We start from the raw sequence: 25,959 nt of genomic DNA on the forward strand, positions 1-25,959 counted from the left end.
GGGAAGGGCCCTGGCTGATCATGCCAGCAGATATTGGAAGGACCACAAGCCTGTGAGTCTGAGTGTGTCTCCTCTGCCTTGGGAGGTGTCTCTGCATCCTGATGATGCCTGCGGGGGGGGGGGGGATGGAGAGGGAGAGAGGGAGGGAGGGAGAGAGAGAGAGAGAAAGAGAGAGAGAGAGAGAGAGAGAGAGAGAGAGAGAGAGAGAGAGAGAGAGAGAGGAGAGAGAGAGAGGAGAGAGAGAGAGAGAGAGAGAGAGAGAGGAGCTTATTCCATAATTAGGTGCCTGGGGTGGGGGGGGGGCGTGCCTTGAGCTCTCAAACAGCTTTTCTGTGTCTGAGTCCTCTGGTAGGGGTGGGGCAGGAAAAGTGGTCCCTTCAAATGCTGGGAACCTTGCTACGATGCTTCTCTGCCCTCTGGTGGCAGGAGGGGATATCAAGGAAGCTACACTGCCAAGTGGTGTCCCAAGGGTTTGTTTTGTGTCTCTTGCCCACTTTTTACCCACTTCAGCCGAGGTAGGTGGGCCTATGGTCCAGAAGGCCCAGGCCTGCTGGGGAGGGTCTTCAGGTAGGAGTGGGCAGGTCTTCAGGTGGTAGCTGTTGGGAGAAACTGCAGGTGGAACTGGTTGGGAGGCTGCAGGTGTGGGCTGGAAAAGCCCCTATTAAAGGGGGCGGGTGGTAAAGCACCTGCTCTTAGGATGCCCTTCCCCACCACAGTTCTGTGCGTAGCTTGCTGAGAGTTTCGTGAGGACCCACCATGGGGAGTGTGGGAGGCCTGTGGCCTTCGATGCTAGCTCTGCTCTCCTTGCCAGGTAAGCTGACTCCAGCCTCTGGGGCATTAGAAAGAGGGGAGGGACTGTGGCTGTGCCTTAAAATAATCTTTACTGAATTTTATAGTTGCAGATGAAGGCTTTCAGGGGTGTGTTTAGAAGTGAACTCCTAGGGACCAAGGAGGAGGCCTCCTGATATCTGTAGGAGCAGAGAGGGCCCACGTAACAGCAAATTGTCTAGTGTCTTACTGCATACCTACTTGTTTTATGGTAGAGGCTCTGTTCTAGCCTGGCTGGGGCAGCAGTCACTCAGGCTAAGCCTGGGTTGGGAAAAAGTTGAAGAGAAGAGTCTGAGGCTAGCCCTGAATCTGGTGTCACTTCAAGATTTAAAGTCCACAATGCCTCTTTTCTGCCTCATGTGGGCTGCTCTAACCTTTTTTGAGCCAAGACATTAAAAAAAAAAAAAAATTGTTTTTTAATTTAGTATACAGTGTTCTGCCTGTATGTAACACCTGCAGGCCAGAAGAGGGCACCAGATTTCATTGTAGATGGTTGTGGTTGAGGGGAATTGAACTCAGGACCCCTGGAAGAACAACCAGTGCTCTTAACCACTAAGCCATCTCTCCATCCCTAAGCCAAGGCCTTTTTAAAAGGGACCGCCTTCACTGAAGGCATCTAGACCTTGTCACTAGGTATGCCTGAGTGGGATAGGCAGGCAGGCTTCAGGGATGTATGTTGGGAAGCCTCTCCTGGAGGGGCTGGCATTTGCTGCCCAAATCCCTCAGTTTCCCCATGTCCTATTGTTCTATCTCTTCAATGGAGCCCCAGGGGCAACTATGTGTCTACACTTGTCTGCCTGGGCCAGGTTTGATCCTAGGAGTACCCTCATCACCCAGATGTTCCGGAGTCTGCAGTACCAGCGTCCCAGAAAACTTCACTCCTGAGGAAAGCCGGGTATCTCAGGACAAGGACATCCCCGCAATTAACCAAGGTGAGACCACTGGGTTATACTTTAAAAAAAAAAAACCAAACCAAAAAACAAAAACAAAAAACAAATTCACGCCGAATGTGGACATGCAGAAACAATTGAGAGGAAACGTCCCCACATATGAAGGAACTTCTAAGTATGTCTAAGTTTCATGAGGAAATGCTGAAATCTGTTTTTCTGTATCTTTCACTAGTGAATTATTTATTTATCTTTTATAGTTTTGATTTTTTGAGACAAGGTTTCTCTGTGTAGCCTTGGCTGTCCTGGACTCGCTTTGTAGATCAGGCTGGCTTTGAACTCACAGAGATCCACCAGCTCCTGCCTCCCGAATGCTGGGATTAAAGGCATGCGCCACCACACCTGGCTTGAATTATTATTTTTATATGAGCTATTATAAGTCTCTTAAAAACCAGCCTGACTGCCTGACAGGAAAGCACTGGCGCGCTCTCAGCCTGGGAGTTGAGCAAACTCATCAGTAGATATTTGAGAACAGGTCAGTCCCTCTTTGAGGAACAGTGTACGAGTGTGACCTAGTCGGTTGCGGGGTGGGGTGTTAAGGAACAAAGAAGCCTGTGGCTCAAGGCCTCCCTGTCTTGGAATCTCAGACATGAGGAACACAGGCACAATGGGCTAAAGTCGGTGGCAATGAAGGTGAATTCAGATATTGGCACCATCACGGGCTGAAATGTTGGGGGAACCTTTCGGTGGATGGTGGCCTCTGCTCCCTTCTTTCTTTGTGAGCTGGTTAGAAGCTCAGATGGGCACCGGTTGGTCCTTACTTAGTTGTTGTCCTCTGGAGGGGGCCAGACCCAGAGTCTTCCCTGGCATTCACTTTCAATGCCACAGAGAAGACTCCACCACCCTGGGACTCACAGTAGTTGCTAACAGCTGCCCCTGCCTATCCGATGTCTTGTTAGGAAACATTGCTATCCCCGGCTGCTGTGGATGATGACCAATGGCTGTTAATGCCACACAGCTGTCCCAGGTTCAGGAGCGTGGCTTGTAGATCTAAGGATGCAGCGTTCATCAATCTTTTTTTGTTTTGTTTTCTTTTGTTTTTTTTCGAGACAGGGCTCTCTGTGTTAGCCTTGGCTGTCCTGGACTCACTTTGTAGACCAGGCTGGCCTCGAACTCACAGCGATCTGCCTGCCTCTGCCTCTCAAGTGCTGGGATTAAAGGCATGCGCCACCACACCCGGTTTTCATCAGATAATCTGATGTCCTCTTACCCGAAGAGGACTCACGAAGGGGTGGGGCTATTCTGTGTCACCATCTGTAGTCTGAAGGCCTGATGACTGATGACATGAACCGGCACCTCTGAGCTCCTCTCAAGCTTTCTGTGGCTCCCCTCGATGCCTCAGGGATCCTCTTGAGAGTTCTCTTCCCAGAACTCTGCTCCAGAAGGTTCCCTGACAGGAAGATGAGAAGCCCAAGTAAACATGAGACAAGAAGTGTTCACCCTTCTCAACTTCCTTCTGTGGCTGTGACTTGCAATTTTGGTTCCTAGCTACCTCAAGGGCTCAGATGGTTCCTAGCTACCTCAAGGGCTCAGAATAGAACAGGCAACAGGGACTGGATGGTGGGTGGGAGGGAGCAGGGTAAGGCAAGAGAGATGAGGACATGTTCTGGGGGAGTGTGGCTCAGGCTGGAGTGGGCCTGTGTGGAAGAGGAGGCTGTGTCCTGTCAGCAAAGGGTATTGAGTCAGCACTGGATCATGGGTGCTGAGGGAGCCATGGGTTGTGTTTGGACAGGGGAAGGATGGCAAGCAAGCTGAGAAACCTCACGTGCCTTTCCAGGCTGGGACTCAGCAGGGTGGCTGGATGTTACCAAAGCCACACACCGGGGCCTCTGGTGCTCATAGAAGTTTAGCCCCAAAGTAGAAGGCATAGACACTGGCATTGCTGGGTCCATGCCAGCCTGTGTTCTGGAAGTCACAAGTTCACACACACCCTTTCCTCTTCCCTCTCAGGGCTCATCTCAGAGGAGACGCCAGAAAGCAGCTTCCTGGTAGAAGGGGATATCATCCGGCCGGTGAGTGTGCACACGGGGGTGGGCAGCCTCAAGGCCGTGAGAACCCTCAAAACCCTCTTCTAGGTGTCATGAGTGCTTGCTTGGCAGCTGGGGTCCATTGTACGGTTGGTTAGGTACCATTTTCAAAGTCCTCATGAATATGATAATGGTGACAGCTGAAATGACAACCTTGTCAGCCAAGGAGGGCTCCCTGGAGGAGGGGATTCAAGCCCTCAGACTCCACTTGACACCCTGTCCAGGGGGACTGCTTAGAAAGCACAAAGGCTAGAGACATGAATCTGGGCCTGACTGTGGTGGTGCAAGCCTTTAATCCCAACACTTAGGAAGCAGAGGCAGGCGGATATGAGTTCAAGATCATCCTGGTCTATCTACATACTGAGTTCCAGGACAGCCAGGGCTGCACAGAGAAACCGTGTCTCGAAAAACTAAACCAAACCAAAAAGAGACATGAGCCCGACTGACTCATGCATGACACTTGGACGGCTGTCAAGACCCCCACCCCCACCCCCAGGGAAGCCAGAACAAAAAGTAACACAGAGAGACCATCTTTGCTAGGGATGGAGGGTTGGGTCAGGAGAGAGGAGGCTGATGGAACTGAAGTGACTTTATTGCAGAGAGGACACACTGTTGAGGAGAGGTAGTGACGTTAGAAGTGTTATACTCATTGCTGAATATGACAGTGAGCAGTGGAAAGCAAGACTCCCTGCTTGTTCAGAGGTGACGGGCTACTGAGTCCACAGGCAGGAGAGTTTACGTTATCCATTCGAGATCTGTACACATGTGCCTGGTGCTTGAAACCCTTTGAGCTAAATCAAATCAAAAGTTGATGGGCAGAGCTGCAAGGCCTTTTGGGAGCCATGAAGGCTACACTTTAGAGTTCTGGTTAGTGAAAGTTGGGAGAGAAACATTCTGAGTAGGGCCCTTCCCTTTCTGTCTGTCTGTCTGTCTTTCTTTCATTTAAGATTTATTCATTTGCTGGGCATTGTGATGCACATCTTTAATCCCAGCACTTGGGAGGCAGAGGCAGGCAGGCAGATCATTGTGAGTTCGAGGCCAGTCTGGCCTGCAAAGCGAATCCAGGATGACCAAGATAACATAGAGAAACCCTGTCTCGAAAAACCAAAAAAAAAAAAAAGAATTTTTTCCATTTATGTTATGTATGAGTGCTCTATCTGCATGTACACCTGCACACCAGAAGAGGCCATCAGATCCCAGTATAGATGTGAGCCACCATGTGGTTGTCAGGAATTGAACTCAGGACCTTTTGAAGAGCAGAGAGTGCTCTTAACCACTGAGCCATCCCTCCAGCCCCTCAACCTTTCCATTCTTGTGTTAGGGAAAGCTTTGCCAGACTCGTGTTCCATGGAGCTGCTTGGGTGGGGCTGAGTCTCTCTGAGTCAGGCCTCCTAGGGTAGTAACCTTAGCAACTTTAATCAATAGATCGAGTTCTGACTTCCGTTCTCTGAGTTCTCACAGCTGGCCCATTGACTTCCCATGCTTCCGCCCCCTTGTGATGGTTTCCTCTTCCCAAGGCCTCCATGTCTTGCCTCTCGCATCTTTAGAGTTCTGGTGGTCTGAGGTATGGTGCCCTGGGGAGTTAGGAAACCCGCCCATTTAACTCTGAGCTTGCCCTCTCTTCTCAGAGCCCCTTCCGGTTGTTGTCGGTGACCAACAATAGGTGGCCCAAGGGTGTTGGTGGCATGGTGGAGATTCCCTTCCTGCTCTCCAGCAAGTATGGTGAGTGAGAGAGAGCTGCATGCAGCCAGGCTCTTGCAGGGAGCTTCTCTCCCCTTCTCTGTGCAGCACTGCAGCCCTGTGCAGGCCTCCTATGTCCAGGGCATTCTGAGCTGCAGCAGGGAGGCGGGTGTTGAGACTCTGGAGGAGAGCCGATGGAACTCTCTGGTCCTCTCTGGGCCACATAGTCACACAGCTAGGGCCTTTCTGCAGGCCAGGCTTCCTCTTCACCGTTGCCCTCTCTGAACGCTGTTTTGGAGCTCAGTGTCCTGGTCTCAGCTCCATGTGGACTTCCAAAGACCCCCAGGAGCTATGGGACCTCTGCAGGGGGTCAGCCATGCTGTCCTTTCCAGATGAACCCAGCCGCCAGGTCATTATGGAGGCCTTTGCTGAGTTTGAACGGTTCACATGCATCCGGTTTGTTGCCTACCGGGGCCAGAGAGACTTCATTTCCATCCTTCCTATGTCAGGGTAAGTGCTCTTGGCGTGTGTGTGTGTGTGTGTGTGGTGTGTGTGGTGTGGTGTGTGTGTGGTGTGGTGTGGGTGTGGTGTGGTGTGTGTGTGGTGTGGTGTGTGTGTGGTGTGTGTGGTGTTGTGTGCTGTGTGTTGTGTGCTGTGTGTGCGTGGTGTGCGTGGTGTGCGTGGTGTGCGTGGTAGTTGTGTGTGTGGTGTGTTGTGTGTGGTGTGTTGTGTGTGGTGTGAGTAGTGAGTGTGTTCACACTCTGTTCATCCCTTTGTGTACACAAATGATATCTAAGCCTATTTCTGACCCTGCTTTCTTGGGTTTAACCCCAGCCTACCCTGAATGGTTCATTCATGACCTGAACCTTCTGGGCCAAAGGTGGGTAAGGGATGGTCACTGGACACAGGACCCTTCTCTACAAAGCCCTCACCTTCTGTGGGGGGCTTGTGGTATGACTCTCATGTGCCACTGAGTCCAGGTGAGTCCCCTAATTTAGCCTCTTCTGCCTTCTCGTTGAGGGTAGGGGTAGTGGTAATACCTATATCCTACCTTCCCTGGGGCCTGACATGGTGTGGACAGAAGCTGTGGCTCAGGCTTATGACAGAGGTCTGCTTGAGTAATGACCTGCTTCCGTTGAGTGTGAATGTTAGGTCCCACCTTTTGGCAGCCCAGGTGGTAGTGAGGCTCCCTGTGACACCCTCTTCCAAGGCCAAGCAGTTAAGGGACCTGGGAGATGAGACTAAGTCTGGAACTAGAGTCCAGGATGGGGACTGACCATCTCACTTGTCCATCCCAGGCCCTAGAGCAAGCACAGCAAGTGCCTGTCTGCCTTGCTGCTGATGCCCAGCTAGCTCACCTCCAAGCTAGCTTACTCTCATGGTCTTTCAGGTGCTTCTCTGGTGTGGGACGCAGTGGGGGGATGCAGCTGGTGTCCCTGGCACCCACTTGTCTCCAGAAGGGCCGGGGCATTGTCCTACATGAGCTTATGCACGTGCTGGGCTTCTGGCACGAGCACTCACGGGCAGATCGGGACCGCTACATCCGGGTCAACTGGAACGAGATCCTCCCAGGTAAGTCAGCCAGTGCCCAAGCTAGGGACCCTGAGGGACAGAGGCTTTGGGCAGGGGCTGGAGTTGAGGAGTTGCTCGCCCTCCCTGAAGAGTTCATACCCTCCCCCCACTGTCTGTCCCTTTCTCGTGAGGCAAGTGGGATTCATGCCTCTCTGGTATTTGAGAGTGGTCCTCCATGCCTGCTCCTCTGGGCCTCTAGAGTTGTACCTAAGGAAGACCATCAGCCATTTGTTTTGCGTGTCACTTCTTTCTGACACTGTCAGTCATCTGGATGTGAGGTTGGCAGTGTCCTGTGAGTCTTGATCACTGAGTCCAGACTTCATCTGTTGCCCACATTACAGATGTTACTGGGGCAGGGGCTGTGGCTCTAAGCCAAGACAGAAATCCAGAGGGTCAGGCAAGGGGCAGCACTGAAAGGCTGAGGTGCATGAGCTGGGCATCAATGGGTATGTGGCTCAGAGAATACCCTGGAAGTGGCAGAGCCCAGGCTGACAGGAGGGGAGCCCTGATGCCCTTGGGCAGCATGCGCGCTGGGTGTGGTACATGGATCAGATTGCAGTGTAAGCCTGTATATGGGGCTTGGGGCTCAAGGGTAAGAGTGACAACTTTCTTGATCAGGAGGGCAGTTTTGGAGGGGCAGGATCCACAGTGTGTTTGGGGGTTCAGGAAGCATCAGAGGCCTCCTGCTGGTGGGAACTGCTAAGGGTTCTCTGCTGCCCCGGGGTGGGGTGGGGGTGGCTACATGAAAAATGGGAAACTTGCCCCAGAGATGCTTTTGAGGTAACTGGGCAACACATAACAAAAGGATGGGCCTGGAGAGGTGGGGCTGGGGGGGGGCATGATCTTTCCAAGTGCTCTTGGGGTGCTGCTTGTAAGCACTCATCCTATGGCAGGCTGGGAGAAACTTAGATTTGAAAAATCGGTCAGTGCAAACATCCTGATCATGACAAAGCAGACACCAATAACCAATGAACCCCTACACTGCTCTCCTTTGGGAACTATAGTCAAATACTTTTAGTTCTGGAGGTTGAAGGACTTGCAGGGTTTTTCCAAAGAAAGGAAAGGAAAAGAAAACTATGTAATCCCAGTACTCTGGAGGCTCAGGTAGAGGATTCCAAGGGTGAGGCCTAAGCTACATAGACTCTTTTAGGTAAATAATCATAAAACGCAATTTTAAAATCTCGGGTCTCTGGTTAAGGGCAAGCTAGGTTAAGAGCAGGCTCAGGGAAAGTGTAGAGCTGTTGATATTTATATCCGTGAAAGCAAAGAGAACAAATAAATTAAACATGTCCATTTAAGTTTAAAAAATAACAGGGGGACTAATTAAAGTAAAAGCATAAATTAGAGTTAAAAAATGGCACTAATTAATCCAAGAGCTGTTCTAACAATGAAATTGGTTCCAAAAGTGTCTACCTAGGGCTAGCGGCATAGCCAAGTATAGCACTTGTTCAGTTTTAACTGGAGCTCCGTCCCTAGTGTCAACAGAGGCTCAGCTATCCTAGTGTGGGAAATATGGCTCACTCAAAGATCAAAATGTGAGAATACATTTGCATTAATGTGCATAAGCTCTGCCAGGGCATAAACCTAATCACAGTAATTCTGTGGGGATCAAGAGGGAGAAATTGAGAGAAGCAGGTGGTTCTGGGGACTCACTAGTATCTTTAATATATGTGGGTACAGTATCCCCTGCTGCTGGGGATTGAGCCCCGGGGCCTGGTACATGTAGATACTTGATATTTTTTGTTTTGTTGAGACAGGGTCTCACTATGTAGCCCTGGCTGTCCTGGAACTCTATGCAGACTAGGCTAGCCTTGAACTCAGAGACCCTCCTGCCTCTGTCTTTCAAGTGATGGGATCAAATGTGTACCACTACACCCAGCTAGGTACTTGGTGTTTGAGTTAGAGGGCTATATTGCCTATTAAGGTAAGGAGGCTGCTGGTGACTTTGGGGAAAAATAGAGTGTGGACACAACCTGCTGGGTCTGGATGGGAGGAGAGGTTGGGGGAACAAAGGCAGCAATCTTTCCTCCCTTGCTGGCCTGGAGGGGAGAAGTGGGCATTCGGGCCAACCAGGATGACTGGAATGCTGCTGCTGGGAAGATGAAGGTGATCTGGCTATTGAGGGGTTGGACACCACAATCCTGGATGGGAGAGGACAGCACTTCTCTGAAGCTAGCTCAAGGAGTAAATGTGGCACCAGTGCCTAGGGCACAGCAGCCATAGCTTTGTGGGTGCTGTGGGTTTGCAAAGATTTGCATCAGGCAAAGTGAATTGGGAAGGAGGAAGAGCTAGAGAGAGCTTGTAGGTGGTCATGGCTGCCTGTCCATAAGGTGCCCCCTGCTTCCACATCACCTGGGGTAGGTCTGGACTCCTTCCAGAGTAGGGTAGCAAAGGTGTGCAGGGGAGTCAGACTCTGCCACTTACATGGCTTCTGAGTTCCCAGAAGTCGCCCCACTTCCCTCCCTTGCCTGCTCTTCCTTGCCCGTCTTCCTAGTAAATATCTACAAAGGTGTGGTGTGTGTGTGTGTGTGTCTGTGCTTTAAGGCTTTGAAATCAACTTCATCAAGTCTCGGAGTAGCAATATGTTAGCACCCTATGACTACTCGTCAGTGATGCATTATGGAAGGTGAGCATCCTCCCCCCTTCCCCTGCCCCTCCCTCTTTTCTTCCCCTTCCCCCTTTTTTCTTACCCCCCATCCCTCTTCCCTTGGCCCTCTCCCTCTGACGCCCCCTCCCTCAGCCCCCCTCCCACATCCTGGCACTACCCTCCTAGCCACCCCACTACTGTGATCTTGACATAGTCCCCACCCCTGGGTTCCAGGTTTGCCTTCAGCTGGCGTGGGCAGCCCACCATCATACCACTCTGGACTTCCAGTGTTCACATTGGCCAGCGATGGAACCTGAGCACCTCAGATGTCACCCGGGTCCGCCGGCTGTATAACTGTGGCCCCGACTCCCACAGGAGAGGTAAGTGACAGAGTGAGTGACTTGATGTAGCTAATGATGCTCATGTGTGAGGGTGAAGATGTAAGAGATGGCGAGGAGGTCAGGAGAGGTGAGTCAGGTCACTATGACACCTCACAATTGCACTTGAAAACACACTGAAAAAAGTCAATACCCATTAAAGGCTAAAACCCCTTAGCAAAGAGAAATAACTCAGACTATGGACGTCTTCCAAAACTTAGAGTAGAAACAACTTTCAGTTGGCAAAATATTATATCTTGGGACAAAGGCAATTTCCCCACTATCCTTCATCTATTCAGTGTTGAAATGAAGGTCTTAGCCACTGCAGCAAGGCAAGAAAAAATCACAAACTCCTGGTGTTTAGAAAGGAAGCGAAAACTTCCTGGCAGTGGTGCTGCACACCTTTTAATCCCAGCACTCGGGAGGCAGAGGCAGGTGGATCTCTGAGTTCTAGGCCAGCCTGGTCTACAAAGTGAGTTCCAGGACAGCCAGGGCTACAAAGAGAAACCTTGTCTTGAAAAACAAACCCTGCCCCCCCAAAAACCCCAAAACAAAAGTGAAACAAAAACTGTCACCAATCATAGATTACGATACTGAAACAGTGTCTATGAACAAATCACTAGGACTAGGATAATTTAAAATATCAGTATATTCAACTTAGAATTATATTTCTGAAAACCCTCAAAAATAACTTTAAAAAAGATTTTCTTATAATGCTAATAAAAACAAGCACATAAAGAATAGACAGAAGCTATGTAAAAACTCTATGGGGGAGGGGGGAGCTGGAGTGATGGCTCAGTGGTTAAGAGCACTGCCTGTTCTTTCGAAGGTCCTGAGTTCAATTCCCAGCAACTACACGGTAGCTCACAACCATCTATAATGAGATCTGGTGGCCTCTTCTGGCATGCTGGTGTAATAAATAAATCTTAAAAAACAAAACAAAACAAAAGCAATCCCCCCAAGAAAAAAACCAAATTCTATAGGGGAAAACATTTATTTAAAAAAATTGCCATGTGCCAGGTGTGGTGATGCACATCTTTAATCCCAGCACTAGGGAGGCAGAAGCAAGCAGATCACTGTGAGTTCAAGGCAAGCATGGTCTACAAAGAGAGTTCCAGGACAGCCAGGGCTATTACACAGAGGAACCCTGTCTCAAAAAACTAACTAACTAACTAGCTAGCTAATTAACTAAAACAAGTAAATGCCATGTGTGATGTGCAGCTGTGATCCTAGCACTTGGGAGGCTGAGGGAGGAGGACCAGTTACAAGTTTGAGGCCAGCCTGGCCGACATAGTGACAACCTGTATCAGGAACATTTGAATATAAAATTGTATGTTCTACCTACAGATAAGGAAGACTGTTCAAAATCTTAAAAAATTCACACTCAAGGGACTGGAAAGACAGCTCAGTGGTTAAGGGCAAGCCTTACTGAGTTTGGTTCCCAGCACTCATGTTAGACAGCTCACTGTCACCTGTGACTCCAGTAGGCACAAGCTCTCACCTGTACTTACCCCCTCCATATATTTAAAAACAAAATAAATGTTAAAAAAATCAACACTAACATAATAACTTTTGATATTGGTAGTGCAGCTTATGTGAAAAGATGAAAGACCTAGGAGCTAAGACTTTCCTAAGTAGTGGAGAGGCCTGGTGTGATAGCACAGACCTGCAATCTAAGCCGTGTGGACTTTGAGGCAAGAGGATGTTAATTTAAGGTTAGCCTAGGCTACATCAGTTAATTCAAGGTTAGCCTATGCTACATCGTAGTGATCCTGTCTTTAAAACCAGCCAACAGCACAAAAGGGATGCGGAGAGGCTGCCCGGGCCAGTTATGAGTTTACAAAATGTCCTTACATATGTGGAAAGCACACACGTGTATAAATACCTGTCTGCTTTCTGAATACAGGGCTTTATTTAAATGCCTGGGATGGGTGCAGACATACATGTCTATGGGAGCAGAGTGGAAAGTTCTGAAGTAGATCCTATTCAAATGTGAAACTTAGTGGAAAAGGTGTGGCTCAGGCCTTTACTACAATCCCAGCACTTGGGAGGCAGAGACAGGTAGATCTCTGTGAGCTAGAGACCAGTCTGGTGTACATAGGGAGTTCTAGGACAGCAAGAGCTACATAGTGAGGCCCTGTCTCAAAAAAACAAAAATAAAAATAAATAAATCCAATGTGAATCCTCCAAAAGGGGACCTTGATTATGAAAGAAAGGAAGGCTCAGTGGAACCTGTGGTGTGGGTTTTCAACCGCTTTGGGGGTTGAACGACCCTTTCACAGGGATCACATGTGAGATACTTGCATTATGATTCACAACAATATCAAAATTACAGTTATGAAGTAGCAATGAAAATAATATTTGTGAGTGACCACAACAGGAGGAACTGTATTAAATGGTCACAGCATTAGGAAGGTTGAGACACCCCTGCACTAGATGGTCTGTCCAGAGACAACTAGTTATCAACCACCACACACCATTACATTCTATACTGTGTAAAAGACTTGTGTGTGCATGGAGAAACTTTAAATAAAGCTAAGTAAGAAACATAGCAAAATGTCTTTATAACACAGGGATGGGAAAGAATTTCTTCACGGATAACTTTAACAGCAGAAAGATTGAGAAGTCCAGCACTAGCCATAATAAGAGGCACCGCAAGTAAATCTATTAACACAAGTTATAGAGATGCTTCTGGGCATATCTAGTAGTGTTCTGAATTCATAAAAAGCTGTAAACAAAGTCAAAATACCAGATAGAAAAACTCATGAAGTGGTTAATAGGCGTCTCTGAAGAAATCAAGTGAGAAGCAGTTACCCCACTCACTCTCCCCGCGCGAGCAGAAGCCTGCTACCTCACAGATAGTGATAATATCAAATACCTCTACAGGGTATGAGGCAAAGGGTAATGTTTGGATCCCACTGGCAGGACCATAGGGGGCTGCACCCCTTTTGGAAGACTGTGTGATACCTGGTGAAGCTGCTGTGCGTGCCTGTGACCCAGATTTTGTTTCTAGGTCATCCACACCCGAGTCCTTACCCTCTTTCCCCAGCAGCCCCAGTTAATCACTAATCTACCTTCTGCCTCTATGGATTTACCTTGTCTAGACGTTTCCTATAAATGGAGCCACGTCCCTTTTGTGTCTGGCTTGTCGCCCTCGGCAGGACCTTTGCTGTTCACCTGTAATGGCATGTCATTCCTTTTTCTGCCAAATGACATTCACGTCTTAGTTATTCACCACTTGATGGCCATCTTGAGTTCTTTCTACTCTGGGGCCACTGTGAATAAACTATGTCAGTGTCTACCCCAGGCGTAAACCTGCTGGGCCCCGTGGTAACGCCATACTCCGCTGTCTTCCAGAGCAGTCGATCCACTTAAAAACTCTACTAGCTATGCAGGTGGCTAACTGACTTTTCCTGCATAATTGCCGAGGTTGATAGTCTATGGTTTTGGTTATGAGCAGCTCAGTGGGTACGGAAGTATTTATTGTCGTTCTGATTTGCATTTCTTTAATGGCTAGCCACATCTGGCCATTTTCTGAGAGGGCTAGCCAGCTGTATAACTTTTGGTTTTAGATAGATGTCTTCACAGATCCTCTGCTTCATTTTCACTTGGATTGGGTTTTCCTTGATGAATTACAAGACTTTTAAAAACACTCTTAGTGAAATCTCCATGTACTTGATTTTTGCTTCTTTGATGATAATCTTTGAACAGCAACCCTCTGCTGTTCATGTGTATATGTGTGTGTGTGTGTATGTGTGTAAGTGTGTGTGTGTGTGTGTGTGTGTGTGTGTGTGTGTGTGTGTGTGTGTGAGCTGAACCTGGGAATTGAACCTGGGTCCTCTGGAAGAGCAGTCAGTGCTCTTAACCACTGAGCCATCTCTCCAGCCCTTAAGTATCATTCTTTTTGTTCGTTTGTTTTGTTTTTCAAGACAGGGTTTCACTATGTATCCCTGGCTGTCCTGGACTCAGTTTGTAGACCACGTTGGCCTCGAACTCACGGAGATCTGCCTGTCTCTGCCTCCCAATTGCTGGGATTAAAGGCGTGCGCCACCACACCTGGCTTAGGTACCATTCTTAATGCCACTTCCCCGGGTACATATGCCTGCTTTTAGTATTTGAATGTTACATAACTTTTGTTAAAGTTAGAGGATGAGATGATGTGAGAGGATTGCAGGTCAGTCTGGAGCTCTGACTGTTACAAAGAGCAGAGACTGGGACCCAGTTAGGAGGGACTGGTCCCAGGGAAGGCTGCTGTCACAGTGGTGGATAGATAGGCATGTTTGGGTGTTGAAATGATGTTGCAGGGGGCAAAGGGCGGGTGCTGGAGGAGAAAGGAAGGTGGCCAGTCAGAACTTGAGGGAGGGTCTGGTCGGCCCTTGGAGGGTCAGACACGTACTTAGACGTGAGAAGGAAGACAGCAGGAGTGGACCTGGGTCCATGTGCAGATCTGTGGCCTCGGCTCCACACAGTGAGGTGAGGCTGCTGGGAGAGCAGTGGAGATGGCAGGGACATAGGGTGGTGCTGGGGACCGGGGTGTGGCGGGGGCTTTCGACAGAAGGTGGCTGAAGATGTGTCCACAGTGATGATGGCAGCTGAGGTGGGCAGCAAAGACGGTGGAGGACTGCTTGTAGGCGAATGGCTAGAAATGGAGGCGTGGACTCTTGTGGTTTCTGATGCTGATGTAGTTCAGCGAGACGGCATGGGCTGTGAGAGCGGCAGGACCCGGCAGGAGGAGGGTCAGTGGTTAAAGGAGTCCGCACGGATTGGTCTCTGTACACTGATGGAGGTATGTGAGGTCATGGTGTGTGAGCAGGGAAGAGGGGACCAAGAGGCGGCAGTGGGACGCACTGGAGCAGATAACGTGGGTCATGAAACTCAACTGTCACCCACAAAGCAGCGTCAAGTTGTGGTCTAGATGTGGCAACAGAGAGAAAGCTAAGAGTTTCCTCATCCTCCTGGCAGGACACAGACCAGAGAGCACTCAGGACCTTGTGATGTCCTCCCTTGGGTTTGAACAGGAACGGTTCTTCCACAACATGTTCAAGACGTGGGCGTGGGAGGTGGGTGTCAAGTGACCCGACGAAGGACGTGGTAGGAGAAGCCTGCTTGGTCAGTTGGGCTAACAGAAGCCCAACTGGGTCCCCGGGGGGTGCGGGTAGGGAGGGCCAGCAGCAGCTTTTAGTGGTGGCCCGAGGGGCCAAATGAGGGAGTGACAGACATACTTCCATTGTCCTGGTTTTTCCTATTTATCCTCGAGACAATCCTCCTGCTTCAGGCTCTCCAGTACGGAGATACAGACACACCCAGCAGCTGTACTGGTATGTGATATGTGATAGGAATGCCTGTGCCTCAGCGGAGACCTCATGGCCTATGGAGACCTCTGGCACTCTGGCTCCATAACCCCCTAAGTAAAGCCGAAGGCCAGCATGAATCCTTGCGGCCATGCTATACATACTGTCTGTGATTCTGAGGCCTAACTTCTGCTGTCTCCTGCTCCAGGGTTTGAGGCCCACAGTGACGGAAGTAGCCGCACTCCTGCCTCCATATCACATCTACAGAGACTTCTGGAGGCACTGTCAGAAGAATCCAGAAGCTCTGCCCCCAGTGGCTCCCGCACAGGAGGCCAGGGTGTTCTTGCCAGGCTTGTAGACGGCCAGCAAGGATGGGAGCAACCTGCTCAGAACACATTCAGTGTGGGACCCTTGGCTGGACTGCCTCAGACCGGAGCTGCCGCTTCAAGGTCAGGGTCTGGAACAGGTGCAGATAGCATTTCTCTAGAGCAGTTCCAGCTAGCCCAAGTGCCCACTGTACCTCCTGCTCCATTTCCAGAAGCCAGGGACCAGCCAGCACCTGTCCTAGATGCCTTTGAGAGCCTAGCTCTGCTTCCAGGAGGTTGTACACCTGGAAGTCACTTTAGAGAGGTGTCCAGAGACTGAACCCATCCACTTCTGTCTCCAAGTGGGGGGAGGGTGTGTCTGCCCAGAGCAGCTAGGTCATCTAGTCCTTGGTCCCTCTGGGAATCACTCCTGTATTCTGTCCCCTGCACTGGCCGCTCCTGGAGGCCCAGGTCACTCCTTAGGGTCTCTTTCCCACCATACCCCCATCCCTGCAGAGTTCCTAGGAATAGGGAGGCCCCAGGGTCGGTCTGTTCTTGACTTGAGCCCCAGCCCTGAATGATGCTGGACATGGAGGCAGGATCCTGGGAGTGGTGGGCGAGAGCAAGGATCCAGCCCTGAAGGCCTCTGGGAGTTCTATAGCTGAGGACTGGTTCCCAGCATAGACTCAAGTGCTGCCTTGGGCCTTAGTGGGAAGCCCTGGGTCTGGGACCCTCAATGTCCTCCTGTCCATGATGCCTGACTCTAAGGATATTCTGAAGCCCTGAGACTCAGCCCTGGTCTCCAGGAGGCGGAGATCGCACTTTGTTCTCCTGCTAAGTTGGACTAGCAAGAGGTGGCTCCTTACCAGGTCTGCATGGTGGAAACTTTGGCAAGACCACCATGGACAGCAGCCTTGAGCCTTAGTCCCACGTGAGATCCCTGTTTTCTGTTGCTTTTCCCACACGTTGCTCAGCTAGAAGCCGTTGGGGGTGGGGTGGGCCGTCACTGCTACTTGTCCTTGAGCCATGCCACATTCCTTATTGGTCTTCCATTAGGTTTCTTTTAGGAACGAAGAAAGTGTGTAGGTATCAGCGTCTGGGCCATGAGCCCTTCTTTCTCCAGGAGGCTGTTGGGAGGCCAGTGGACCCCTGCTTGGGATGGGAGGGGAGACAGAACCCTGAACTAGCGAGGAAGGGCGGGTACCTCGTCCATATGGGAAATGGCAGAAATAAAGTTGGGTGTTGCTTCATGCAATGTGCTGTGCCGACTGTGTCTAAGAGCCCACAAAGCCTCCCAAGGAGTTATACCCAACTCTCTAGAGGACCAGGCTTCCGACACACATAAGCTTGCTCAAGGTGGCAGAGCAGGAAGCAGAGACACAGTGTGGTTTGGTGTCCCGGAGAACTTGGCCTTTGCCATCCTCCTGGAGAGGCCACATGCTGGGCTGTCTGGGAGGCTATGAGGACGCTACAGCCACTGTCCTCAGTCTAGTTTAAGCTTCAGAACATCTGTTTCCTGAGATTGATGTGGGGGCAGGGCGCGGGGCGTGCTGGGTATCAGTCTCGGCAAAGGATCATGCCTAGGGGTGCTGCCTCTTGATCTTGGCTATGGGAAGAGGTGATGTCTGGCTTGTGATATTAGCAAAGTGGGCCTCTGCAGAAGCATCAAAATACGGCTCCCTCGTGACATCTCGAGTGTCCAAACCAGGCATCTGGCACTGGGCTGGGGTGTCCAGGGTCCCCACAAGATCAGAGGAGGGGGAGCCACTCTAGACTCTGTGACCCCCTACCCCCAAGGCTATCATGAGCTTCTTTAAGATGTTCATTGAAGTCAGTTTCAGGAGACTGGGTTGAGTGACTCTGGTGGCCCCTTTCTTTTGGAGTGGCCGGGGACAAAGGTTCTGTTAACTCTCTCCCCCACGGGAAGCCATGTGCCCCTGTGAGAGCCTGGTCTCCATGACAGCTCTGGATACTGGAATGTTCCACAAGCTACATTCAGCAGAGTGGTGGGCCAGGCCTTGAAGCGTGTCAGTCTGAAGACTGATCAGAGTGGCTTAGCCACCTCCTCAAACTCCAGTAACACAGCCACGTGGTGTTGCTCACCACTGGATTTATTCAACAGGCACTTAGGAAAGCCATTAGGCACTAGGGAAGGCTCTGTTATGGGCACCAGGGACAGCATGAACAAGGTAGAGAAAGGCAAAGGATGGATAACTGGCATCTCTTTTTGAGACACGGCTTCTCTGTGTAGCCCTGGCTGGCCTCGAACTCAGACATCCACCTGCCTCTGTCTCTGCCTCCTGAGTGCTGGAATTAAAGGCATGTGCCACCCGGCTATGTAGGCATGTTGAGTGGATAAATGACACTTGTAGGCTGTTGGTTAGGAAGGCCCCCTGTAAGAAGGCATGCACAGGGCCTGTGGATACCTGTGAAAATGCTAGGGTTAGAGCCACCAGTGCAAAGGTCCTGGGGTAGAAAGAAGCAAGGAGTTTCTGGCCAGCACATTAGGTGAGGTGAGGCAGGCAGAGATAGGTTGGGGGAGGGTAAGAACAGTCTGGAGTAACAAAATGTAACTTAAGGCTTAAGAAGGCATCCTAGGGGCTGGAGAGATGGCTCAATCATTAAGAGCACTGGCTGCTCTCCCAAAGGTCCTGAGTTCAGTTCCCAGCAACCACATGGTGTCCTCTTCTGGCATGCAGCAGAACACTGTATATATGATAAATAAATCTTAAAAAAAAAAAAAGAAGGTATTCTAGGCCCATGCATACATGTGTGAAAGGTACCTTTAACCCCAGCACTCTGGAGGTAGAGGCAGGCAGATCTCTGAGTTCGAGGCCAGCCTAGTCTACAGAGTGAGTTCCAGAACAGCCAGGGCTACACAGAGATACCCTGTGCTGAAAACCAAAACCAAAACCAAAAACCCTTTCATGGGAAATAGATTGGAAACAAAGAGACTTGGCCATGGAGGTCAAACCCCTCAAACCCCAAACCTGGGAAAGCCAGGTGAACAGCAACTCTGAAAGCTCAATCCAGGGAGAGGTAGGGATGGAAGAAATGAATATGTTAGGTCTGAGTCTGCTGTAAGATATTGCATGGGTGGGTCAATGAAGGGGTAAGTGCAAAGGCCCTGGGGCTCGGGGGGAAAGCAGGACAGCAGATGTCCCTGAGCATTAGAAGGGTGCCATCACTGGGTGAAACTCCTGCAGAATTTAGATGCAGGAAAGGAGGGACTCCAGGACCAGACAGTATTGCATGTTAAAGAGCTCAGCACCATTAGCCCATTTTACCTGCTAGGCTTTTACTGTGGTCGCTGACCCATGGAGTCATAGCAGTGTCACTGTGCTGTGACTGTCAATGGTGTCGCAAGGCATCCACAAATGGTCCTTGTGAGTCAAGACCACATTCACTGAGATCCTCTGAGTTACACTTTGAGAGAGTAGGATGCTGAGGAAGAACGGCACCTTAAAGCATCACAAAGCTAGAGGGTGGTCTACGCTTCTAGCCTACTGCAAAAGAAAGAGGACTCAGACAGGGGCCCAGCTCTTGGTGACTCGAAGGCATGGGCTCTGGAGGGCAGGCTGCAGATGCTTCCCTAACCCCAAGAGTCAGGAAGAGCGTATGGGGGGAACTGGGGGGTTGAAGGCAGCCTGAGGGTGGTGGTGGGGCAGTGGCAGCGTGAAAGGAGTAGTGGTTGTGTGAGGGAGTAGCTGGAGGAATGGAGTCTGCTGGAGGTTGGCCACAGAAGGCAGTGGCTCTCAAACTGTGGGTTGCTACTCTTGTGGGTGTGTGTGTGTTCAAACGACTGTTCTGCAGGGGTCACCTATCAGAGATCCTGCATGTCAGAGATTTACATTATGATTCATAACAGCAGCAAAATTACAGTTATAAAGTAGCAAGGAGGGGGCTGGAGAGATGGCTCCGAGGTTAAGAGCACTGGCTGCTCTTCCAAAGGTCCCGAGTTCAATTCCCAGCTCCCACAGGGTGGCTCACAACCATCTATAATGAGATCTGGTGCCCTCTTCTGGCATGCAGGTGTACATGCAGGCCAAACACTGTACACATAAATAAATCTTAAAAAAACGTTGAAGTAGCAAGGAAAACAATTTTTATGGTCAAGAGTCACCACAACATGAGAAACTGTATTAAAGGGTCACAGCATTAGGAAGGTTGAGGACCATGACATAGTGTTCTGGAAATAAGGGTCCCTTCCAAGGGAGACTAGGTAGCCAATAAGAGTCTGGGGTCAGTCCCAAGGGGGATCTTTAGGGAGAGCAATGCTAGAAGCTGCTAGGCCCCCAACCAGGAGACTCAGTGCCACCACCTCAGCTCTTAGATGTCACACATCTTCCTAGTTCCTGTGGCCAGTTTGCCCATTTTTGGAAAAAGATGTCACCTACATGCCTAGTCACTTTCCCCTATGGCATGTCTTCCCAGGGATGTCACTCTAGGGCACCATAGGCAAAATGGGCCTGTGCACATGTGTCTGCCACACATTGATAGGCTTCTACCATCTCTCACCAACCAACAACCATGGCCAGTCATTAGCAACAAGGAGGCAGAGTCCTTCTGATGGAGGTGGGGGTATAAGTCAGCCAATCCTTGAACCACACCTGAGTGTGAAAGTGTGCATAGAGCTTGAAGTGTGAGGTGAGACTCTAAAGGAGAGTGAGTCTCTAGCTGAACAAAGCTCTGGAAGGGACCAATGGCACGCAGACTGGGGCATTCCTGGTTCTGGGACAGCTCCCACTGTCCTCCTAGCTGCAGTATAGGAGAGCATCTCTCCTGGGGTGTGGCCATCTTGGGCTGATGCCTGACTGGTCAGTAGGTGCCCAGCATGGCCTGACACTTGGTAGATGTAGAAGTGCCCCTCCAAGGAAGAACCAGGTGGATGTTCCTCAGTAGGACTGGAGGTAAGAGGGGGATTAGAGGCAACCTTGGCTCCTGTTCCCACAGCATCCTGGAGAACTGGCTCTTTAAGGAGAAGGGCCATAAAACATCCCATCTGATAGTCTGGGAAGTCTTCCCTCAGTTTGAGTATGGCTGGAAGTTGTTTGGGACCAGCAAGAACTTGCCTCATTGGCTACTTCTCAAGCTCCCATGGCCACCCTCAGCCTTTCTCACTAAAGGGACTAACAGGACGTTAGCCCCTGTGGCTGTGGGCTCAAGCCCTGTCCAAGATGGGAAGGATGTATCTGTAAGCCTTGCTGGGCGTGGTGGTGCACGCCTTTAATCTCAGGCAGAGGCAGGCAGATTTCTGCGAGTCCGGGGCCAGCCTGGTCTACAAAGCAAGTCCAGGACAGTCAAGGCTACACAGAGAGACCCTGTCTCAAAAAACAAAGAAGATTACAGCCTCAAAGGGGCAGGTGAATCTGGCTGTCCAGGCAGGACAGCCTGAAATAAGGCATTGCTCAAAGTGCTCAAAGTGTGGCTAGCCATGATCTGGAGACTCCCTGCCTGAGTTGGGGAAAGACTGGTCTGTGGGGACCCAAAAGTCACATGCCAGCTCTCAGAGTGGTGGCCATGAGGAGTGAAGGTCCAATAGACTCACTGACTTGAAGTGAGTATTATGAGTGGACCTCATTTTCAGGAATATATATATATGACCCTCAGGAATAGGACCTGTAAACATAAAGCCTGGTTCTTTCCACACAAGCTGTGGAGAAACCTCCTTGAGGCTGGGGGTTGCAGAGGGCCTAATTCAAAGTTGGTCTTATTTTTAAAAGATTTGCTCTTTTATATGTCTGGATGTTTTTGCCTGCATGTATTTATATGCACCCCACATGTGCCTGGTGCGTGGAGGTAGGGCGAGGTTGTCAGATACCCTGGAACTAGAATTGCAGATGGTTGTGAACGAACTGACGGACTGACGGACTGACGTGTGAGTGCTTGGAGCTGAAATCCGATCCTCTACAAGAGCAACAAGCTCCTCCCACTGCCACCGGGGAGACCAGCTCCTTCCTACACTGCAGCCACCACAGAGAGGTCTCACTTCTGACCTAGGTCTCCTCCTGCTGTGCTAGAGGATGGACCTCCTCTTCTGTTGGTCCAGATGCCCCTCTCCAAACCTTTGCTTTGAACTGGTATCCCTCTTTAAGATTTGTTTTAAAGTATGAATCTCTGCATAGGCATGTTCACATGAGGCCAGAGGCATGTCATCCCCTGGAGTTGGAGTTAGAGACGCAGGTCCTTTACAAAAGGCACTGGTTTGTTTGTTTGTTTGGTTGGTTGGTTCTTCGAGACAGGGTTTCTCTGTGTAGCATTGGCTGTCCTGGACTCACTTTGTAGACCGGGTTGGCCTCGAACTCAGCGAGATGCCTGCTTCTGCCTCCGGAGTGCTGGAATTAAAGGCACAAAAGGCACTCTTTAACAGCTGATCCGTCTCTCCAGCTGTCCCTCTCCCCTTTAACTTTTTTGCTCTTCATGGAGAAGATCGAGGCAGCACCAGGGTGATTGCAGTCCACCAGCTATTTCTCACTGGCAGTCCTCAGCTCTGAGGACGCCGGTCCCCAGCCTCTGCACTTAAGTGGCAGCAGAGGGCGCTTGCAACACAGAGATGCACTACTTGCACCTCGCAAGTCGGACCCAGTGGAGTCTGGGTGGGGAAGCATTAGGAAAGGGGGTTTGGAACTCTCTCCCCACTCGGGTCCGGCCCCTAAGGTTCTTGGTTGCTGGGATGCTGGATGGAGGTGTGGCTTATTATGCTTAAGCGCCCAACATTCTCCTATACGCTTTCTGGAGCTGTCGGGTTGCAGCTCTCGCCTATCAACCTAAATCTGGGTGCTCGGTCCCAGACTGCCAGACAGCAGGCAAGTGGACCTCAGCTCCCCGCAGGCACCGATCCTCTTCTGTTACTTATCCTTCCCAGAACACCGAAGACCCCAGACTCCTTGCTTTCCGGACTCAGCCGCGCAGCGGTGGGAAGGAGAAAGGCGCTGGGGCCCAGGCTAGTAAAGGGAGCGGGTGACAGGTCCACTTTCCCTCAAAGCGCACCTTCCATCCACCCTCCTTCGGATCGCCTGCCCCGCCTCCTTCCCTCCTCCAACTCCCGCCCCCAGTCTCCTCCCTCCGCCCGCTGTGCTCGCTCCCTTCCCCACGCCCCTGCTCCGGCGGCTGACTGCAGGCGCGGATCAGGGAGCAAGAGCGCCTTTTCCAAGCGCCCGTTGCACTTTCCCCAGTCGGTTCTGTGCGTCCTGCAGCTGTGCGGCGCGACGGAGCGACTTTTCCTCAGGTCCCGGGACGGCAGTGGGGCAACTTGGAAAACTTCTCTGGGGCGGACTGCAGAGACGATGGGCATCGGTGGAAGGGGTTGTAGAAGAGCGACGGCTGGTCTCCCGTGTCCCCGGACCTCCTAGGCCGCTATCAGTAGGCTATGGGACGCCAGAGCTATCTCTGACGCCAAGAGGACGACTCCCAACAGTAGCGGAGCCAGGGTGGCGCTGTCTCCCACGCACCGGGGTTTGGCCAGCATCGGTACCTCTGGACGTCCGGCCCCACCATGGACCACCAGGAGCCCTACTCGGTGCAGGCCACTGCTGCCATCGCGTCGGTTATCACCTTTCTCATCCTTTTCACCATTTTCGGCAATGCGCTGGTCATTCTGGCTGTGTTGACCAGCCGCTCACTCCGTGCACCACAAAACCTGTTCCTGGTGTCACTGGCAGCCGCCGACATCCTTGTGGCCACTCTCATCATCCCTTTCTCTCTGGCCAACGAGCTGCTGGGCTACTGGTACTTCTGGCGCACATGGTGTGAGGTCTACCTGGCGCTAGACGTGCTCTTCTGTACCTCCTCCATCGTGCACCTGTGCGCCATCAGCCTGGACCGATACTGGGCAGTGAGCCGAGCATTGGAGTACAACTCCAAGCGCACCCCGCGCCGCATCAAATGCATCATCCTCACTGTGTGGCTCATTGCAGCTGTCATTTCTCTACCACCCCTCGTCTACAAGGGCGACCAGCGCCCAGAGCCCCACGGGCTCCCCCAGTGTGAGCTCAACCAAGAGGCTTGGTACATCTTGGCTTCCAGCTTCGGATCTTTCTTTGCTCCCTGCCTCATCATGATCCTTGTCTACCTGCGAATCTACGTAATTGCCAAACGCAGCCACTGCAGAGGTTCCAGGGCCAAGAGGGCCTCCGGGGACGGCGAGTCTAAGAAGCCCCGTACTGTCGCTGGGAGAGCTCCAACGTCAGCTAAAGTACCCACCCTGGCCTCCCCTCTATCTTCTGTGGGAGAGGCCAACGGGCACCCTAAACCTCCAAGTGAGAAGGAGGAAGGGGAGACCCCTGAAGATGCCGAGTCCAGGGCTTTGCCACCCAGCTGGTCGGCCCTTCCCAGATCAGGCCAGAGCCAGAAGAAGGACATTAATGGGGCAACTGCAGAGGGAGCAGAAGAGGAGGATGAAGAAGGTGTGGAAGAACACGAACCCCAAACATTGCCAGCGTCTCCTGGCTCGGGATGCAGCCCACCATTGCAGCAGCCCCAGGCTTCCCAGGTGCTGGCCACACTTCGAGGCCAGGTGCTTCTGAGCAGAAATGTGGGTGCTGCCAGTGGGCAATGGTGGCGCCGACGGACACAGCTGAGCCGAGAGAGGAGGTTCACCTTTGTGCTGGCAGTCGTCATTGGCGTTTTTGTGGTCTGCTGGTTTCCTTTCTTCTTCAGCTACAGTCTGGGGGCCATCTGCCCACAGCACTGCAAAGTACCACATGGCATCTTCCAGTTCTTCTTCTGGATTGGCTACTGCAACAGCTCTTTGAACCCCGTTATCTACACCATCTTCAACCAGGACTTCCGCCGTGCCTTTCGAAGGATCCTTTGCAGGCAATGGACCCAGACTGCCTGGTGAGCCTGCCTGCTCGCTGCCCGTGCCTGGGTTGGTACCAAGACCACCCTCATAGTCTACGTGGCCATTTCTCTGGAGGCCCACTTGCAGACCTCATCCTCAGAATCCCCCATGAAGGGGTAAGGACAAAAATGATGTTCCCAGGGGCCCATTTGAAACATTCCCTTGCTGACTGTACTGTGGGGTAGCTTTTCCCTACTCTCTCCTGAGCAAGGGTAACTTGGACCTCCCCCCAAATGTGGCCAAGGACAGACTGGATTAAAATACCTCCCTCCAGGCCACCTGTAAGCCAACAGGCAGGCTTCCCATTCCTGGAGACCCCCTGTGCCTTGGCAGGCCACTCACTCGTGGTGTTTTTGTTTTTCTTGTTTGTTTGTTTGTTTGTTTGTTTGCTTGAGACAGGGTCTCATGTAGCCCAGATCAGCCTCAGACTTGTAATGCAGCTGAGGATGATCTTGAAATGCTGGTACTCCTGCCGTAACCTCCCCAGGGCAAGGATCACAGGCGTTCACCACCATGGCTGGTTAATGTGATACCGGGGAATGAGTTCTGGCCTTCAAGCATGCTAGGCAAGCATTCAGCCAACTGAGTTACATCGCCACCTTGATCTTCCTCACGCCCTTCAAAGAGCAGGAAGCAGCCCTCTACATTCCCAGGAGGACCTGATGTTGAGAAAGAGGATGGAATGAAAACCGTTTGCCTATGTTGAGCACCTGTGGTTCCCATTGGCTACTGGAATGGTGTAGTTATGGGCTAGTATTGTGTTTTTTGTTTGTTTGTTTGTTTTGTTTTTTTTTTTAGACTTGTAGCTCTTTTAAGGCTAGAAGCACAGGTTGGTTTTCTCACTCAGCATCCCTCTGGGAGGCAAGTGGGCACGTGGATGCCTCAGTGGGGAGGTCTGGAAGCCTGGCTTCAGCCTCAATAGGGGCTCCTCCAGATCACTGGCATTCACCTGTGCAAAGAGGAGGGCGACAATTGCCTGCCGCCTACTTGCGCAGGGAGATGAAAGGATTTGCAGAGAGCTTTGAGCTCCATGGGGGAAATGCGCAAGAGAGCCAGCAAATGTGATTATCTGGTGATAAAAAAATCCCTTTCCTATGTGTTTACCACTGTGAGCCTTCCTGTAGACTTTTGTTCTGGGCTTGGGGCGTGTGAATTCCTACCCCAAACTGGAAGTGGGTTGAGGTGAATTCCAGAATTTCTTTGAGAATGTATTCTTGTATCCAAAAAGGTTTGTGTTATTTACGCTGGTGTTGGCTTCTCCGTCCGTTACCTGTAACACCCACAGAATCTTCAGTGGCTTGGCCCCAACCCCATGAGAGGATATGTCCTTTGTCATCAAGCAGGCAAATCGTTTCCCTAAGCTAAAAATACTCACATCAAGGAAGCAGTCTGAGATGAGATCCTCAGGTGGGTGTTGGGGCTGGAGCAGGCAGCCAGGGCCCTGTGGACTCCTGGGCGAGCCACCCACTGTGTGTGTGGAGGGGGGCAGACAACTCCCCGAGC

General features: G+C 51.2%; 2 protein-coding genes across 2 annotated transcripts; both read left to right on the plus strand.

The window, feature by feature from the left end:
* The first annotated feature begins 756 nt into the window (after positions 1-756).
* Astl (astacin like metalloendopeptidase) lies at positions 757-16,312 on the plus strand. Its single transcript, XM_051144915.1, has 9 exons — positions 757-811; positions 1,635-1,760; positions 3,726-3,787; positions 5,431-5,524; positions 5,875-5,992; positions 6,873-7,054; positions 9,599-9,680; positions 9,876-10,021; positions 15,518-16,312. The coding sequence occupies exons 1-9, from the start codon at positions 757-759 to the stop codon at positions 15,952-15,954; spliced, it is 1,302 nt and encodes a 433-aa protein (XP_051000872.1). The 3' UTR covers positions 15,955-16,312.
* Positions 16,313-23,091: 6,779 nt separating this feature from the next.
* On the plus strand, positions 23,092-25,048 carry Adra2b (adrenoceptor alpha 2B). The gene has a single exon (XM_051144575.1). The coding sequence runs from the start codon at positions 23,110-23,112 to the stop codon at positions 24,454-24,456; it is 1,347 nt and encodes a 448-aa protein (XP_051000532.1). The 5' UTR covers positions 23,092-23,109; the 3' UTR covers positions 24,457-25,048.
* Positions 25,049-25,959: the final 911 nt, after the last annotated feature.

Source organism: Acomys russatus, chromosome 4 (assembly GCF_903995435.1).
Source record: "Acomys russatus chromosome 4, mAcoRus1.1, whole genome shotgun sequence".
NCBI lineage: Eukaryota > Metazoa > Chordata > Mammalia > Rodentia > Muridae > Acomys > Acomys russatus.

Coding starts and splice junctions, on each gene's coding strand:
- Adra2b (XM_051144575.1), top strand. CDS start 23,110: ATGGACCACCAGGAGCCCTACTCGGTGCAGGCCACTGCTGCCATCGCG.
- Astl (XM_051144915.1), top strand. CDS start 757: ATGGGGAGTGTGGGAGGCCTGTGGCCTTCGATGCTAGCTCTGCTCTCC. Junction 3,788..5,430: donor AAGGGGATATCATCCGGCCG/GTGAGTGTGCAC, acceptor CTCTCTTCTCAG/AGCCCCTTCCGGTTGTTGTC. Junction 10,022..15,517: donor CCCCGACTCCCACAGGAGAG/GTAAGTGACAGA, acceptor CTCCTGCTCCAG/GGTTTGAGGCCCACAGTGAC.